Source organism: Lutjanus erythropterus, chromosome 16, assembly GCF_056507025.1.
Source record: "Lutjanus erythropterus isolate fLutEry1 chromosome 16, fLutEry1.hap2, whole genome shotgun sequence".
NCBI classification, from domain to species: domain Eukaryota; kingdom Metazoa; phylum Chordata; class Actinopteri; order Lutjaniformes; family Lutjanidae; genus Lutjanus; species Lutjanus erythropterus.
In genome coordinates, this window is record NC_139332.1 from 35,558,177 (window position 1) to 35,573,206 (window position 15,030).

General features: G+C 41.8%; 1 protein-coding gene across 1 annotated transcript in view; it reads right to left on the reverse strand.

The window, feature by feature from the left end:
• Positions 1-15,030, reverse strand: part of LOC146313546 (venom phosphodiesterase CdcPDE) — a 59,671-nt gene that overhangs the window by 26,031 nt on the left and 18,610 nt on the right. The window contains exons 10-12 of the mRNA XM_084738493.1: positions 14,230-14,295; positions 13,993-14,065; positions 2,162-2,270 (exon numbers count right to left, since the gene is read on the reverse strand). Of these exons, the coding sequence (XP_084594619.1) occupies positions 2,162-2,270; positions 13,993-14,065; positions 14,230-14,295 (248 nt within the window). The remainder of the gene's footprint in view (positions 1-2,161; positions 2,271-13,992; positions 14,066-14,229; positions 14,296-15,030) is intronic.

Below are 15,030 nucleotides of genomic sequence, written 5' to 3' on the forward strand. Positions count from 1 at the left end.
TGAGTCCGAATGGACCATGTTCTCCACCTCCAATGTTGACGCGGGCGTTCGGAGCTGTGGCTGTAAGGTCTCCAGTGCCTGCCGTGGCGTCAATCCCCGAACCCGGTGGTGGACACTGGAGGTAAGGGATGCCGTCAGGGTGAAGGAGTCTTATGGAACTTGGTTGGCTCATGGGACTCCTGAGACAGCCGATAGGTACCGGCAGGCCAAGCGTGCTGCGGCCCTGGCGGTTGCAGAAGCAGAAACCCAGGTATGGGAAAAGTTCGGGGAGGCCATGGAGGAGGACTACCAGTTGGCCTTGAAGAGATTCTGTCAAACCATCCGGCGCCTCAGAAGGGGGAAGCAGTACCCTGCCAACACTGTTTACAGTGGTGGTGGGGAGCTGTTGACTTCGACTTGGGATATTGTTGGACGGTGGAAGGAATACTTTGAAGATCTCCTCAATCCTGCTGACACGCCTCCGTAGAGGAAGCAGAGGCTGGGGACCCAGAGGTTGACTCATTCATCACCCAAGCTGAAGTCACTGAGGTAGTTTGGAAGCTCCTCGGTGGCAAGGCACTGGGGGTGGATGAGATCCGCCCTGAGTACCTCAAGTCTCTGGATGTTGTAGGGCTGTCTTGGTTGACACGCCTCTGCAACATTGCGTGGCAATTGGGGACAGTGCCTCTGGACTGGCAGACCGGGGTGGTGGTCCCTCTATTTAAGAAGGAGGACCAGAGGGTGTGCTCTAACTATAGGGGGATCACACTCCTCAGCCTCCCTCCAGGGTACTGGAGAGAAGAATTTGGCTTGGTTCGCATTGCCGGCAATAAGTTAGACCTGTTCCCAGTGCATGTTGGACTCTGGCAGGGCTGCCCTTTGTCACCGGTTCTGTTCATTATTTTTATGGACAGAATTTCTAGGCGCAGCCAGGGGCCGGAGGGAGTGCTATTGGCTCCTTCGAACCAGGACCTTCAGCATGTACTGGGGTGGTTTGCAGCCGAGTGCGAAGCGGCTGGGATGAGAATCAGCACCTCCAAGTCTGAGGCCATGGTTCTCGACCGGAAAAAGGTGGCTTGCTCCCTCTGGGTCGGAGGAGAGTTCCTGCCTCAAGTGGAGGAGTTCAAGTATGTTGGGGTCTTGTTTACCAGTGAGGGGAGGATGGAGTGATTGACAGACGGATTGGTGCGGTGGCAGCAGTATTGCGGTCGTTGCACCGGTCTGTCGTGGGAAAGACAATATGATTACAGTAGCATGATTAATAGTGTAGTGATAGTGTGTGTACTAGAATGCTGCTTTAAGTATGAAACTGTCAGCAGTGCATCACAAATCTTAGCTCTAAAGCTGTGAATATTCTCTGCCCGGCCAAAAAAAAAGTCACCACCTGGAGTTAACTAGTCAAATAAGTAAGAGTCTTAAATTGGATAATTACTGCAGTGATTAATATGTTTCAGCTGTCAACAAATTATTGAACTCTAACTGATGCAGTGAGCAGCTTCTCATTTCTTCAACAACCATGTCGGAAGACATATCCTGTGGTCGGGGAAAAGATATTACTCTGTTTCAGAAGAGCCCAATTATTGGCCTGCATCAAGCAAAGCCTAAAAATATCAACAGATTATTTATAATAAGCCTTATCGTCCAGCCGCTGACTCTTAAGTGTCTGATGGCAGTGCTTCCTGAATGCACCACATGAATTTTTCACTGGTGTTTTGCTGCCCAGAGCTGCATAACAACGTGATGCCTTTGTGTCTTTGAGAAATATAAAAGAAGACAGTCAGGCATCGTCACTGTCATTGATTTCCAATGTAAAACATGTTTCAAATCTCTGCAGGTTTATTTTCAGAGCTGTTGACATGTACACCTGCGTGAAGGTAAAGGACGCTATAGCTGTGTTCAGGTGACTCAGATGACTCAGTAGCTGGCTGCAGCTTAATGCACGTTAGCAGGGGATTTTACAATGATATTATTACACAATGATAAGAAACAGGATCCGTCACATGATGGCTGATAGCTATTTTATAGGCCAGTATCTGCCCTGATACCGATCTGGCGTATCAGTACATCTCTACTGCAACCCACATAAAACACTGCTAAATTGATTTGACCCGTGATATTATTAGTTGGAATAAATGTTAACAAAGAGAAAATATTTCCAAGGTTGTGTCATGTTGTGTGTTACCATGGTCTGCCAAGATGATGATGTTGACACAGCGATGCAAGCCAATCTGTTTCAGGCCATTCATGAGCTGACCAATGATCTTATCAACGCCTTGGATTGCTTGAATCAGCTGCAGGGAACAGACAAAGTCAGACACATTCAACATCTTGAGACAATATTGTTTGAATCTAATCAAGCACTGCATTAATCATCATCACATCACAGAGGTCACACATGCCTGGGGAAGGCAACATAGCAAAATCCTGAGATCATGCAAGAATCCATCGTCCCACGGATCAAGCTGTGTGTTTGTGTCGTGTCCATAAGATTCTGCTTGACAAACAAGGAAACTTGGTGGGATTTTCTATAACTGTGCTAAATTACTTCAAATCTTAGTTACGACACAGAGATTACTTTGTGTCACAGAGATTACTTTGTGTCAGATGTAACTATGTTCCATTCTCAGACCTCTTCTACTTCTCGTCCACTTCTACATGCTCCCCCTTGCTCATATTATGAAATAGTATTATTATGGTATTAATTATAACATCCCTTATCACCTTTTGCAAAGATAAGTCAGTGGTCACCTTAAATCCATGACATTAAAACCTACAAATCAAGCCAGAAATCTTGGTGTGGTGATGGACCTGAACTTAAATTTCAGCAGTCCCATAAAGACGATTACTAAATCAGTCTACTGCCACCATAAAAACATAGCAAGAATTTAAGGATTTCTGTCCAAAAAATAACTTCAATCAGGGAGCTGCAGCTCATTGAGAACGCTGCCGCCCTCTCTATCCCAGATCCAAATTACACTATCTGGAGTTAAGTGACTGCCTGCCAGAAACCTTTAACATATTGCTCAATTTAAACATCTACACATTCTACAAGATTATTCCTGATTTTTTAGGACTCATAAACAGACGCTAACTTATTCAGCAAAACATTCAGCATTAATTTGAAATAATTACCAGTTAATAAAAACAGTTTTCCGGCCACACAGACACATTTCAAAGGAGAGCGAGTAGCAAGTATTAAAACTTGGCATGTTACCTTGATATCTGATGACATGTTATGTCATTTGTTATAATACATATATTTCTCCTTTAAGTGAAAAAAGAGGCAAGGAGCAGGATTCACTGCAAAGCCTCTAAAGGTAGTTTCCTGTGTCTCCTGACACTGGTGTGAAAACAGCCTCACAGCTTTTCTGGCTCCTCAGTAAACTGCTGGGCCTTTGTTATAGAACATGTCAAACATTTTAAAGTCCAGTGTTTTTGATGGGAGAGCAGATTTGGTATTTCTATCTATCAATAGGTTTGCACAATGTTTCATCGCTGTAAACTCTTATAAAGACTTCATCAGCCCTTATGGAGGATGCCCCAGGAAAACCCAATGTTGATGTTTCCACAGCTGGAAACATCATCAAAGAGAACCAGTAATGTTTTTTGTTTTTTTCTGAGATGCAGGGTTTTTTTCATTGTTTGGTCACAGTTTGTGTATAAAAATAATGCAACCTGAGACAAGACAATTGAAAAGAGAACATACTGTCCTGTGGTGAGAGGTCCAAATAAAGGACACTGAGCAGAGCTGGTCCTGACCTCAATGGGGCCCTAAGCAAAATTCTACTATGGGGCCCTCCTAACTGACCCGAGAGCCATGTAAACCATTTGCCACACAGTCTCACCTGACAGCTCAGAGCTTCCACTACAGTCCTCCCTCCCCAGTTTGCTCCATCCGTCAGTCAAATAATACGATCTAAGAATAAGATCTATAAAGAACAATACTTCACTCCCCAGAGGCAAATACTATACTTTATAATCCAAGTCCAAGCCATCCATCCTTTAGCAAACATGAGCATGCCCAGGGCAGAGTTACCTCTGCCAGACAGTTTCAGTATGACAATAAGACAACCTGAGACATGGCCTCTGAAAAGGGGCTTCCCCTGCCATACAATGGAACCAGCTATTTAGAAAACGGAGACATTTACTCATGGAAGGTTCATTGAAAAGCCAGTCTCTGGACTCAGTGTCCTGAGACTGGCTTTTCAATGAAGAAGCAGATGACAGATGACACAGATACAGATGATCTGAAGGTGGAAACTGAGGGTGGTTTCAGGTATTTTACCACACCTTTATCATTATGAGATTGGCATGATAGACATGGCTTAATTTTGACACAGGTGTTTTAGCTGGAACCCACATCCAGACAGTTCACTGGAAATCTGGGCAGGGCAGCTGGGTCATTCATTAATGATAAGACTGTTGGGTTTATCTTGGCTTACTCCTGTAAACATGTTGAGGTACTCTAAAGCAAGACACACTGAACTGATCCTTGTGGTTAAGCTGATAACTTGCTATTGGTGTGGGTTTGAGTGTGCAAGTGGCTGGTCTTTGATCCTTCTTTCCAGGTCATGTATTGCCGTTGACCAGCTGCCTGGTGTGTGCGACAGTCGCCCGAGTGTCCCACCTGAGCGCTTGGCCCACAGAGGATACAGCTCTCACCTCCTGCATGAAGGATTTATTTATTTATTATTAATTTTAATTAATTTTTTTTTTTATTGAAGATTTTCTTTTGTTTTTTTTTTCACCTTATATCTTTTGTCTTTTTGTCTGGTTTGATTCAGAATCTATTTTTGATTGAATGAATAGAAAATGAGATACAATCTTTAGTCTCTTGCTACAATTTCCCTGAAATACAATGTGAAACATAACTGGCATTTAAATGGTCTGCAGCCTTAATGAATCAATCAATTTGAAATTTTAAATAATCCTACAGTCCCCTGACTGTACAACAATAGAAAAAAAAAAAAAAAAAAAAAGGGGCGGGGGTGCCGTGTTTTGGTGTGTGTGGTGTTATTCACGTTATGTCTCCTTGGTGTCCAACATGCAGAGCAGATACAGAGTTTCTCAGGTGGAACAGACTGAGCAGAGAGTTATTTTCTTTATCGCAGAGTTGGTCAAAGTTGTTATATGCGGTGGTGTGTGTCGCTCAGCCACTGTCATTGTTACAGCTGATCGCTGCTCCACTCTGTGAACATCTTAATGTCTCTGTGTGATGGTAAAAAGTATTTATGTTCGTGTCACAAATTCAATTATAGAGACACTAAATCAAAACATGACTGCACCCACTGCCTTTTGAGAAGATGACGCCTGATGCCTGTTAACTGCTGATAAATCTCGCTGTAGACCGTCCGGGTGCTGGGCTGCCCTCACAGCTGAGTTCTGCCCTTTTTGCTCCGCCAACTTTATGTTAATTGTCATTTAGAAAATCGATTTGTACACATTTATGAATCGATTCAGAATCTTCCAGGTCCGCACTGCGATACATCAAGTATTTCACCCAACTTTTCATTTTGCGCTTGCAGTCATTCTGCTCTCTGTCCAAACTCCCCCATGGCAGAAACCAGTAACACACCCAAAACCCTCATTTAAATAAGTGTATGAAAATAAGGCACCTGTATGGGGACTGATGGTTGCCCATCAGTTGCAGGGTTGGTAGTTTCATCTTTGATTTCTCCCGTCAACATGTTGAGCTGCCCTCAGGCAAGACACTGAACACCAGATTGCTCTAAGCTGCTAAGCTATGACTTTGCACAGCAACTAAGAGCCACTGGTGTGAGTCTGAGTGCGTCTGAGTGACTGAATGAGAAGCACTTCATAAAGCACTATGTAAATACAGCCAATCTACCAATTGTAGCCCTGATCTGAATCAGCTGAGGACTTAAACTTGGTTCGGTTTCTTTTCACACAGCCAACTCATCCCAAAGCATCGCAACAAACCAAATGAGAATGTTGACTCTGCTAGGTACAGTGCACAGGGCTGCCTTCAGGTACATGCTAACATTGTTGCCATGATAGTGCTATTTGAACAGTTCTGAGAAATTCAGCAAAAAAAAAAAGTTTGGAAGAAAAAATAAGGTTCCTAGAAATCAGGAACCAAAAAGCAGCATGTTTTCATTGGGAAGAAAAGTGGGTTTGTCATATCATACAGGTTGTTGTCTCTGTTAATGGCATCCTTGGTTGCAATGTTTACACTCAAAACTGGTGAAGCTGTGTGCTGGTTCACTACATAGCACCAAGATTTCAAGAATCAAAAGTAGAACCAGAGCTAGTTTGGTGAACAGTGGCTTAAAAAGATGCAGAGGTGTTTTGTTTATTGTTTGGTATAAAGGGTTTCCAGATAAGACAGGATGAGAATGATCTTGCAGCACCCACTCATGGTTTTAGGTTTTGTTTGTGCCAAAGAGATGGCATGGAGATTGTGGAATGGAAGTTTGTGTAGTTTGTTTATGAAAATAAGGCAACTTGAGACAAGACAATTGAAAAGAGAGTTTTTGTGCCATTCATCAAAGCAGCTACTTACAAAAAGGAGATACTGTCTTCTGAAAACCTCATATTTGATGAGAGGTACAAATACAGAATACCGAGTCCTGCCAAAGATTGGAGACACTGATGGATGACAGCGATGCAGAGGACTATAATCTGGAAACTGAGGGTGGTTTCACATCTATTACCACACCTACATCATCTTTGATTAACATGATAGACATGCCTGACTTTGTGGATTAGGCATTTTAGCAAGCGCCCATATACACAAAAGGCTCAGCAGGCAATTCATTAATCACAGGTTGGCACTTACGCTTCCAATTACTTCTGTCAACTAGTTGAAGTGCCTTTGAGCAAAACACCAAATTGCTCCTAATGGTTGAGTTGCTACAGCCGACCACTATGTGTGAGTGACACTCTGTAAAGCACCATAAAAATGCAGTCTATTTATCAACAGCAGCCCACATCATTGTACATTGCTTTTTGGGGCTACTGATGTCAGACCTCGAGTTTAGCATCATGGCTGTCACCATCTTGATTTTTTGGAGGCAGAAGTGAATTTGGATGAGACCATGGAGCTGGGGAGGATACACATTTCTACACCACCATCCTGATTGTCACACCCAAATGAGCATCATGCTGTATTGTAGAAGACTTAAAAGTAACAGTTGAAACCATAAAATCATTAGGAAACTGTTGACTGAAAAGACTGACCTGCTGGTGGCGGTAGCAGAAGGGAATGTGTTTTCTCTCTGTTTATGCTCCTGCCACTCTAACATGCCTCGCTACCAAGCTAAACAAAGATGAAATAATTAGATATCCCCCTATGGTAGGTAAAATGTGATAAAGTGCCCTCTAGAGCGCCCTTCCAGTGGACAAAATACAATAGTTCCCTCTCAGGAGCTCCTCAGGCAGCGTTTCCCAGTCCTGGTCCTCAGGTCTCACTGTCCTGCATGATTTAGGGCGTTTTCACAACTACCTCTTGTGGTCTGGACCAAAATTACAGGTGTGAAAAGTCCTCCAGACCAAAAGGCTGGACTCTGGACTGATGAAAAGAGGTGATCTTGGTCTGGGATGAAGCTGAACCATGTTTGCGTTTGTTTCTAGGGAGATGGTTCAGGCTGTACTGACGGGAAACAGGAAATTATAACAGGATGTCATTAGACAATAACCCACCAAAACAAAATGAGCCACAGGAGCAGATGGGGACACTTTTAAGTTGTTGTTTCACTTTGAAACTGTTTGTAGTAGTGCCATAATAATAATATTATGTTCACGATGACGTGAGTCTTCGTTCGTCTCTCTCCATAAATGGCAACTGAAGTCAGGCAGCCAAATTGTAAACTTTGAGATGTGAAAGCATCCTTTGATGTTTACTTGCTCCAACAAACTTGATTCAGATGATCAGCTTGTTGTCAAGCCTCTGCAGAAGCCTGAAAAAGACCTGTTCATTTGAATCAGGTGTGTCGGAGCAGAGAAACACCTAAAACATGCAGAGCAGTGAGCCCCGAGGACCAGGACTGGGAAAACCTGCTCTATAGGGTGCCCTTCCAGTGGACAAAAGTTGGTAAAGTACTCTCTTGGGTTCTCTTCTAGTGGACAAAACATGATTAAGTGCCATATTGGGTCCCCTTCCAGGAAAATGTGATTAGGTGCCCTCTAAGGTGCCCTTCCAGAGAATAAAATGGGGTAAAGTCCCCTCTCAGATGCTCTTCCAGGAGACAAAATATGATCAAGTGCCCCAGTGTGCCCTTCTGGTGTGTGTGTGTGTGTGTGTGTGTGTGTGTGTGTGTGTGTGTGTGTGTGTCTCATCATGGTGGCCAAATGAAGTCCTGGAGACACAGACTGTACCAGGATCAGAAGTTTTTTGTATTTTGTTCCCTCTTCTTATGGAAACGCCTGGTTTATTTAACATTACAGGCACCTGAGATTGGCTCTGTTCAGGTTTGCTTTTGTTTTTTTTTTTGTTTTTTTTAATGAATCAATGAATCATACCACACCATGCTCCCACACTCATCAAGTCTAACTCACAGCTGAAATTAGATGAGACAGATGATAGTTGGCAAGAAACGTGATTTCAGTTTCGTAACTTGTGCTGAGGTAGAGACTTGTTCCTGAAATGTTGCTTTTCATCATTTTTTTATTTGGGTGCATGTAGACCATATTTAATAGACGCTCCCTTACAACTCCTGACGATTAAAGGAATACTTCAGTGTAAACATACAAGCTACAAGAGTATTAAACACAACCTGTGGGGTATTTTTTCTTTTGCATCATTGCTCTTCACCTTCCCGACAACGAGACTGATTTCTCAGGACATTAGGACATAGAAAATATGATTTTTTGGTGTATGCATCAGTGCATATCACATATGACAGTCGCAGCAGGCAGACAGGGACTTTTTACTTTCATACTTTGAGTAAATTTCAGAGCCTGTATTTTTTTCAGTTTTACTTGAGAACTTTTACCAGAGTTGTTTTTTATGCGAGTGTCTGTACTTGTATACTTTTGCTTCCACCGCCTCTCTCAAAAGTTGCATATTCATTGTGTTCACAGGCTTTTCTAAGTGCACTTTGACTGTCTGCAGTTCCTCCAAAGCTACATTCATACTTGCAATAGAACCTCATGACCTGAACAAGAAATGATCTCACTGCTAGTCTGAAGGGTCAGTTATAGAATAAGTTAGCCAGTACAACTGACAGTACAGTCAGTTTACAGTCAGCTCTTTCTTCCTAATCTCTGAATCAGCCATCACCACACACTTATGGTTTGCGTCCTCTTGTCTGTATTTGTGTGGAAACATCTTTTCCATGTAAACATTTAATCCTTAGTCCTTAAGCTTAAATGCCTCATTGAGGTTCCACTTCACTAAGACTGGAAAATCACGCTAATTTTATCATCAAAAACACTCAGCTAGACCTTTGTCATTTTAACCTGTGATTAGACTTCCCTTTGAGATTAAATTGGTCAGAGCTATGCTGGGAATTACATGAGTTCACAAGAACACAAACAACAGTTTTGTTGCACCTGTGAGACTGGCGGAACAGAGAAGTGTGAGTCAAGAAAGGTCAGTATGAGCCCAGAGCCCACATAGTCCTGAGAGGAGGTTTAATAAGACAATGTACAGCACTGTGCAAAAGTGTTACGCAGGTGAGAAGAAATGCTGTAAAGTAAGAATGGTTTCAAAAATTGAAAGTTTAATTCTTTATTTTTTATCAATTTGCAAATTGCAAAACAGCCTTTGCCTTCAAAACAGCATCAACTCTTCTAGGTAAGCTTGCACAAAGTCAGGGATTTTGTAGGATCACAGTCAGGTTTATGATTAACCAATTATACCAAACACGTGCTAATGATCATCAGTTTCATATGTAGGCTGAGACACAGTCATTAACTGAAACAGAAACGGCAGTGTAGGAGGCTTTAAACTGGGTGAGGAGCAGCCAAACTCTGCAACCGAGGTGAGGCTGTGGAGGACAGTTTGATGTCACAGGTCAGACGCCATGACAAGACTGAGCACAGCAACAAGACACAAGGTGGCTCTACTGTATCAGCAAGGTCTCTCCCAGACAAAGATTTCAAAGCAGACTGGGGTTTCAAGATGTCCTGTTCAAGCTCTTTTGAAGAAGCACAAAGAAACTGGCAACACTGAGGACGAGGTCGGCTAAGGAAACTTGCAGTGCAGCAGATGGGAGACACATTATGCTCACTTCCGTTCAAAATCAGAAGATGTCCAGCAGTGCTATCAGCTCAGAACTAGCAGAAACCGGTGGGACCCAGGTACATCCATCTACTGTCCGAAGAGAGAGTTCTGGCCAGAAGTGGTCTTCATGGAAGAATTGCGGCCAAAAAGCCACACCTCCAACATAGAAGCAAGGCCAAGTGACTCAACTATGCATGAAAACAGAGGAACCAGGGCGCAGAAAAATGGCAGCAGGTGCTCTGGACTGATGAGTCAAAACTTGAAATATTTCACTGAAGAAGAAGGCAGTTTGTTCACTGAAGGGCTGGAGAGCAGTACAATAATGAATGTCTGCAGGCAACAGTGGAGGTTGGAGGTTGGTGGAGTTTTCTTGCAAGTTTGGGGCTGCATTTCTGTAAATTGAGTTTGAGATTTGGTCAGGATTAATGGTGTCCTCAGTGCTGAGAAATACAGGCAGATACTTGTCCATCATCAGTACCGTCAGGGAGGTGTCTGATTGGCCCCAATTTTTTTCTGCAGCAGGACAGCAACCCCAAATATACAGGCAGTGTCATTAAGAACCATCTTCCGTGTAAAGAGCAACTAGGAGTGATGGTTTGACCCCCACAGAGCCCTGATCTCAACATCATGGAGTTTGTCTGGGATTAAATGATGCTAATAGCAGATAATGTAACCTTTAACAACAAGATACTGTTTAAATTAGCTGGATTACATTGCAGTCTTGGCTGCTAGTAAGGTCTGCTATGTTAGCTTTGACTCCTCGCATCTCATATACATATATTTAACAAAATAAACACATTTTTTAAATGTAGTTTAAATACACAATTAATACGTTTGGGAAGGACCCACAATAAATATAGAAAAGGTGAACATTGCCTTTTTGTCTTTTCTTGATCTTGAGGGTCACCTTAGTGTCGGGGGGTTTGGCTTTGAAAAAAACTATAAAAACTATTATACTGCTATAAATTTGTTCAGCGTAACAGTGGGCACACAGAAGTCTGGGACCGGTGTGTTTAGATGAAAAAATCATTTATGAAATATTTTATGAAATTATTTCAGTTGGAATTGATGTCATTTTTGTAATTGAATTAACTAATTTTACAGCTCTGAACACTGAGACCACAGTTTTGGACACGAACAAAAGTATTTGGACCCATAAAATGCTTCAGAATGTTAGTAAATCACATTATTTATTAATTATTGTTCATGTTAAGACATGTAATAACACTGTATCTATATTTGCCAAGAATCATATGACAGATTTTACCATAAATCCAGGCTTTCACTGCTGAGACTGAAATACGCCCGCAGTATGTAATCAGTGGAGAGTGCAAGCAACAGGCAAGCCAGACCTCAAGTATATTATGTAAGTCATGTTTTTAACATGAAACAGTGGCAGTTCTTTCCTGAGGCCAACAGGAATGCCACCTATTTACACCCTGCTACACACGCCTGCAGCACGACAAGGTGCTGAGTGTTCTTCCATGCTGGCTGCTGACAGTCTGGCTTTTAATTTCTTTTTCTGGTTGAAAGATGTTCAGTTGTGCATAAAAAGCTGCACTTGTCTGTGTCACACTTCTGTGTCTCCCTCAGCTGGGCTCTGTTTAGCCTCAGCTCTTGAATCCAATCAATCAATCACTCTATCAAACTTTATTTATAAAGCTCTTTTCATGCAAACAGAATGCAACACAAAGTGCTTCACACAATAAAAACAAACACACACACACACACACACACACACACACACACACACACACACACACACACACACACACACAGCAAAGTCTAAGAGCAGCACTCATGAAAAAAAGGCAGGAACTGAGGAAATGCTATCCTAAGTGAGGAAGCTAGGAAACAGATGAATAAAAGTAAATGAATAGATAAATATACAATAATAAGAAGAAATACAAAATAAATAAAGAGATAAAGTTCAATTAAAAGCCAGGCTGAAAAGGTCGGTCTTGAGTTTGCTTTTAAAACATTAACACCCTCTGCAGCCCTCAGGTCTTCAGGTTGTTCCACAGACGTGGACCACAGTGATGAAATGATGCCGCTACCTCAAGACCTGAGGGTTCTAAAGGGTTCATATGACAAAAGCAAATCTGATAAATAAGAAGGACGAAGACCATTAAGAACTTTTTAAGCCAATAGCAGGATCTTTAAATCAATACTGAAGCAGACAGGAAGCCGATGTAGAGACTTTAAAATTGGTGACATGTGTGCTTTCTTTCTGGTCCTCGGCAGTAGTAATTGTAACTGAACAATGTTTTTCTTAGGAAGACCAGAAAGTAGAGCATTACAGTAAAATCCAGTTTTTGTTATACTTCTAATATGTGGTTTGAAACTAAGATTTGAATCACTGATAACAATTCTCTGTCCGAGAGATAAGATTCAAACAATTCAATCATTCAACTGATTAAAAACAAGCTTCTCTAAAATTTTACTTAAAAATGTCAGATTGGATGCTGGTCTGTAGTTGCTAAGTACCAAGGCATCTAAATTATTTTGCTTCAGAAGAGGATTAACCATGGTAGTCTTAAAAGCAGCAGGGAAAATACCCATCTGAAGCGAATAATTTACAATGTTAAGAATGTCTTCATCTAAAAAGCTATAAACTGTTTTAAAAAATAGACATGGGAGTGGGCAGGTTGCTGGTTTTAATTGAGAACTTACTTTATCAAGCATTTCAGCATCAACCAGGACAAACTTCTCTAGTGTTTCCTCACATAAAAACAAAGGTTCTCGGGTGCTAAAATTCATACGGTGGGTTTGACATAACTTAGATCTAATATTTTCTATTTTACTACTGAAGCGGACTGCAAATTCCTCACATTTTGAATTGGTTGACATACTGCTGGATTTAATAAGAACAGGATAAATTAAGCAGTCGGTGGTTGAAAAAAGAATTTTAGGGTTGTTCTGGTTGTCAATGATGGCTTTCTCTGAGATGTTTCCACATCCAGTCTCATGAACTCACAGACCTGCGGGTCCACCCTCACTTCCTCAGAGCCTCAGCCCCCCCTTTATCCAGAACAGGTCCACAGTTAGTATTCTATGCTGACATTTTTGCATTGGAAAAGGTGGCCTTGTAGCTCAGTTGGGAGTGTGTTTGCCCCGTGTACTGAGGCTGCTGTGGGTTCAACTCAAAACTATCTGGGAAATTAGGTACTGGGAAACATAAATTCACCTTCACTCCAACGGATATTCCATCTCATAGCAAACAAAGATGCAACCAGCCGTCGTTCTACCAGCCGTTGGTCACTGTGATCTTTGACCTTTGACCACCAAAACCTAATCAGTTCATCCTTTAGACCAAGTGGTCATTTGTGCAAAGTTTGAACACATTTCCTCAAGGTGTTCTTGAGATGTCATGTTCACAAGAACAGGCTGACCTGAACACACGCCTGTCGCCGGCATGGAGCCGTAAAATAAGGGTTGTCTCTTCAGGCTTTTTCAGAGGTGGTCCTTCAGCATACGGTCATGGACGTGCACACAAAAACATGAAGCTGATCTGTCGGGTAGTATTTGAGATTCATCCTCCTGGGTGAAAGTCTTGTGTTCGTTTGACCCAAATATCCAGATAATGTGTCCATAAAAACATGCTAATTGGTGTGATTAATGCATCGGTTTAGACAATGTTGCAATGTCCGAGCTGTTCATTCATCAAGGCTCATAAAGAGTCCGACTCTGCTGATGTGATTCTATTTGTTTAATTAGCATTCAACATTTATGGAGATCTTTTATGTGTGTTCTATTGCAGGACTTCAGACTTGTAACTGTGCTATAACAAGCCCTATCTGTGATTATTTATGGTCAGGTGAACTCACCCCTCCGCTGACGGGACCGTAACTGTGTCCAGATTTATCCGGTTCCTCCAGATACAACGTGTAGAAGTCTGGTCTGGAGAAAAAGGTTCATTTTTACTGACACTTAAATTAAAACAAACACTGGCACGGATGCAACACAGTGCAACTGCTGAATGAAGTTAATGAATGAAGTCCTGATTTCACAATACTGAGCACTTTATTGACCTCACTGCTTTTATGAAAACAGGAACAACCAACCTTTCATTGTCTGGCAGCTGTAACCACTTCAGCACAGTGAATACTCTTTCTTCAAATGGCACTTTACTAAAATAAAAAGGAGGAAAGGAGACAGAGAAGGCAGTAGTGAATATTAGTTGTAACTAAACTAAAATTTTACTAATCTCAACTACACAGACTAAAAAAAAACCTTCTGCTTATAAGAAAAACGTATTTACTTGTGTTCCTGTAGTCTATTTTAAAACAGTTGTCATTTTCTCTCTCATGTCCCACGTTGTGTAACTAGCAAATGTACTTGTGTCCATCTGTGCGCCTGTGGGTGTGTTGGTCTTGAAATTAGGTGTGGTGAGGCGCACTGAGGCAGCAGAAAACAACTGATCCACTGAACTACATAGGAGGGTTCATTAAAATTAACAATTAAATTAACAGATGATTGCAGGTGCATGAAATAATATGAAGCTGTGTGCGCTTTTACACACAGCAGCTCCACCTGCAAGTCTTGCATGGATGACATTCTGAACACCCAAAACACATCTGTGACCAGTTATGAGACTAAACCTCTTAGATTGTCTAAATAGGGCCTGGAGTATGTGACATGTTTGGAAACTTTGAGATCTCCAGCAAAAGTTAAAATAGTTTAAAATAATGTGAAGAATGTTTGGAGAAGCAAAATGAGTTCATACTGTAATAACCAGTGAGCAGCTGCTACTGTCTTAGTAATGTGGGCACTTAATGTTTTATTTGGCATTTTTTCAAACCATTAACATTTCTGAGGAAGGCTGTAGAGGTGATTCAGGCAAGACAACGGACAAGACAAGACAG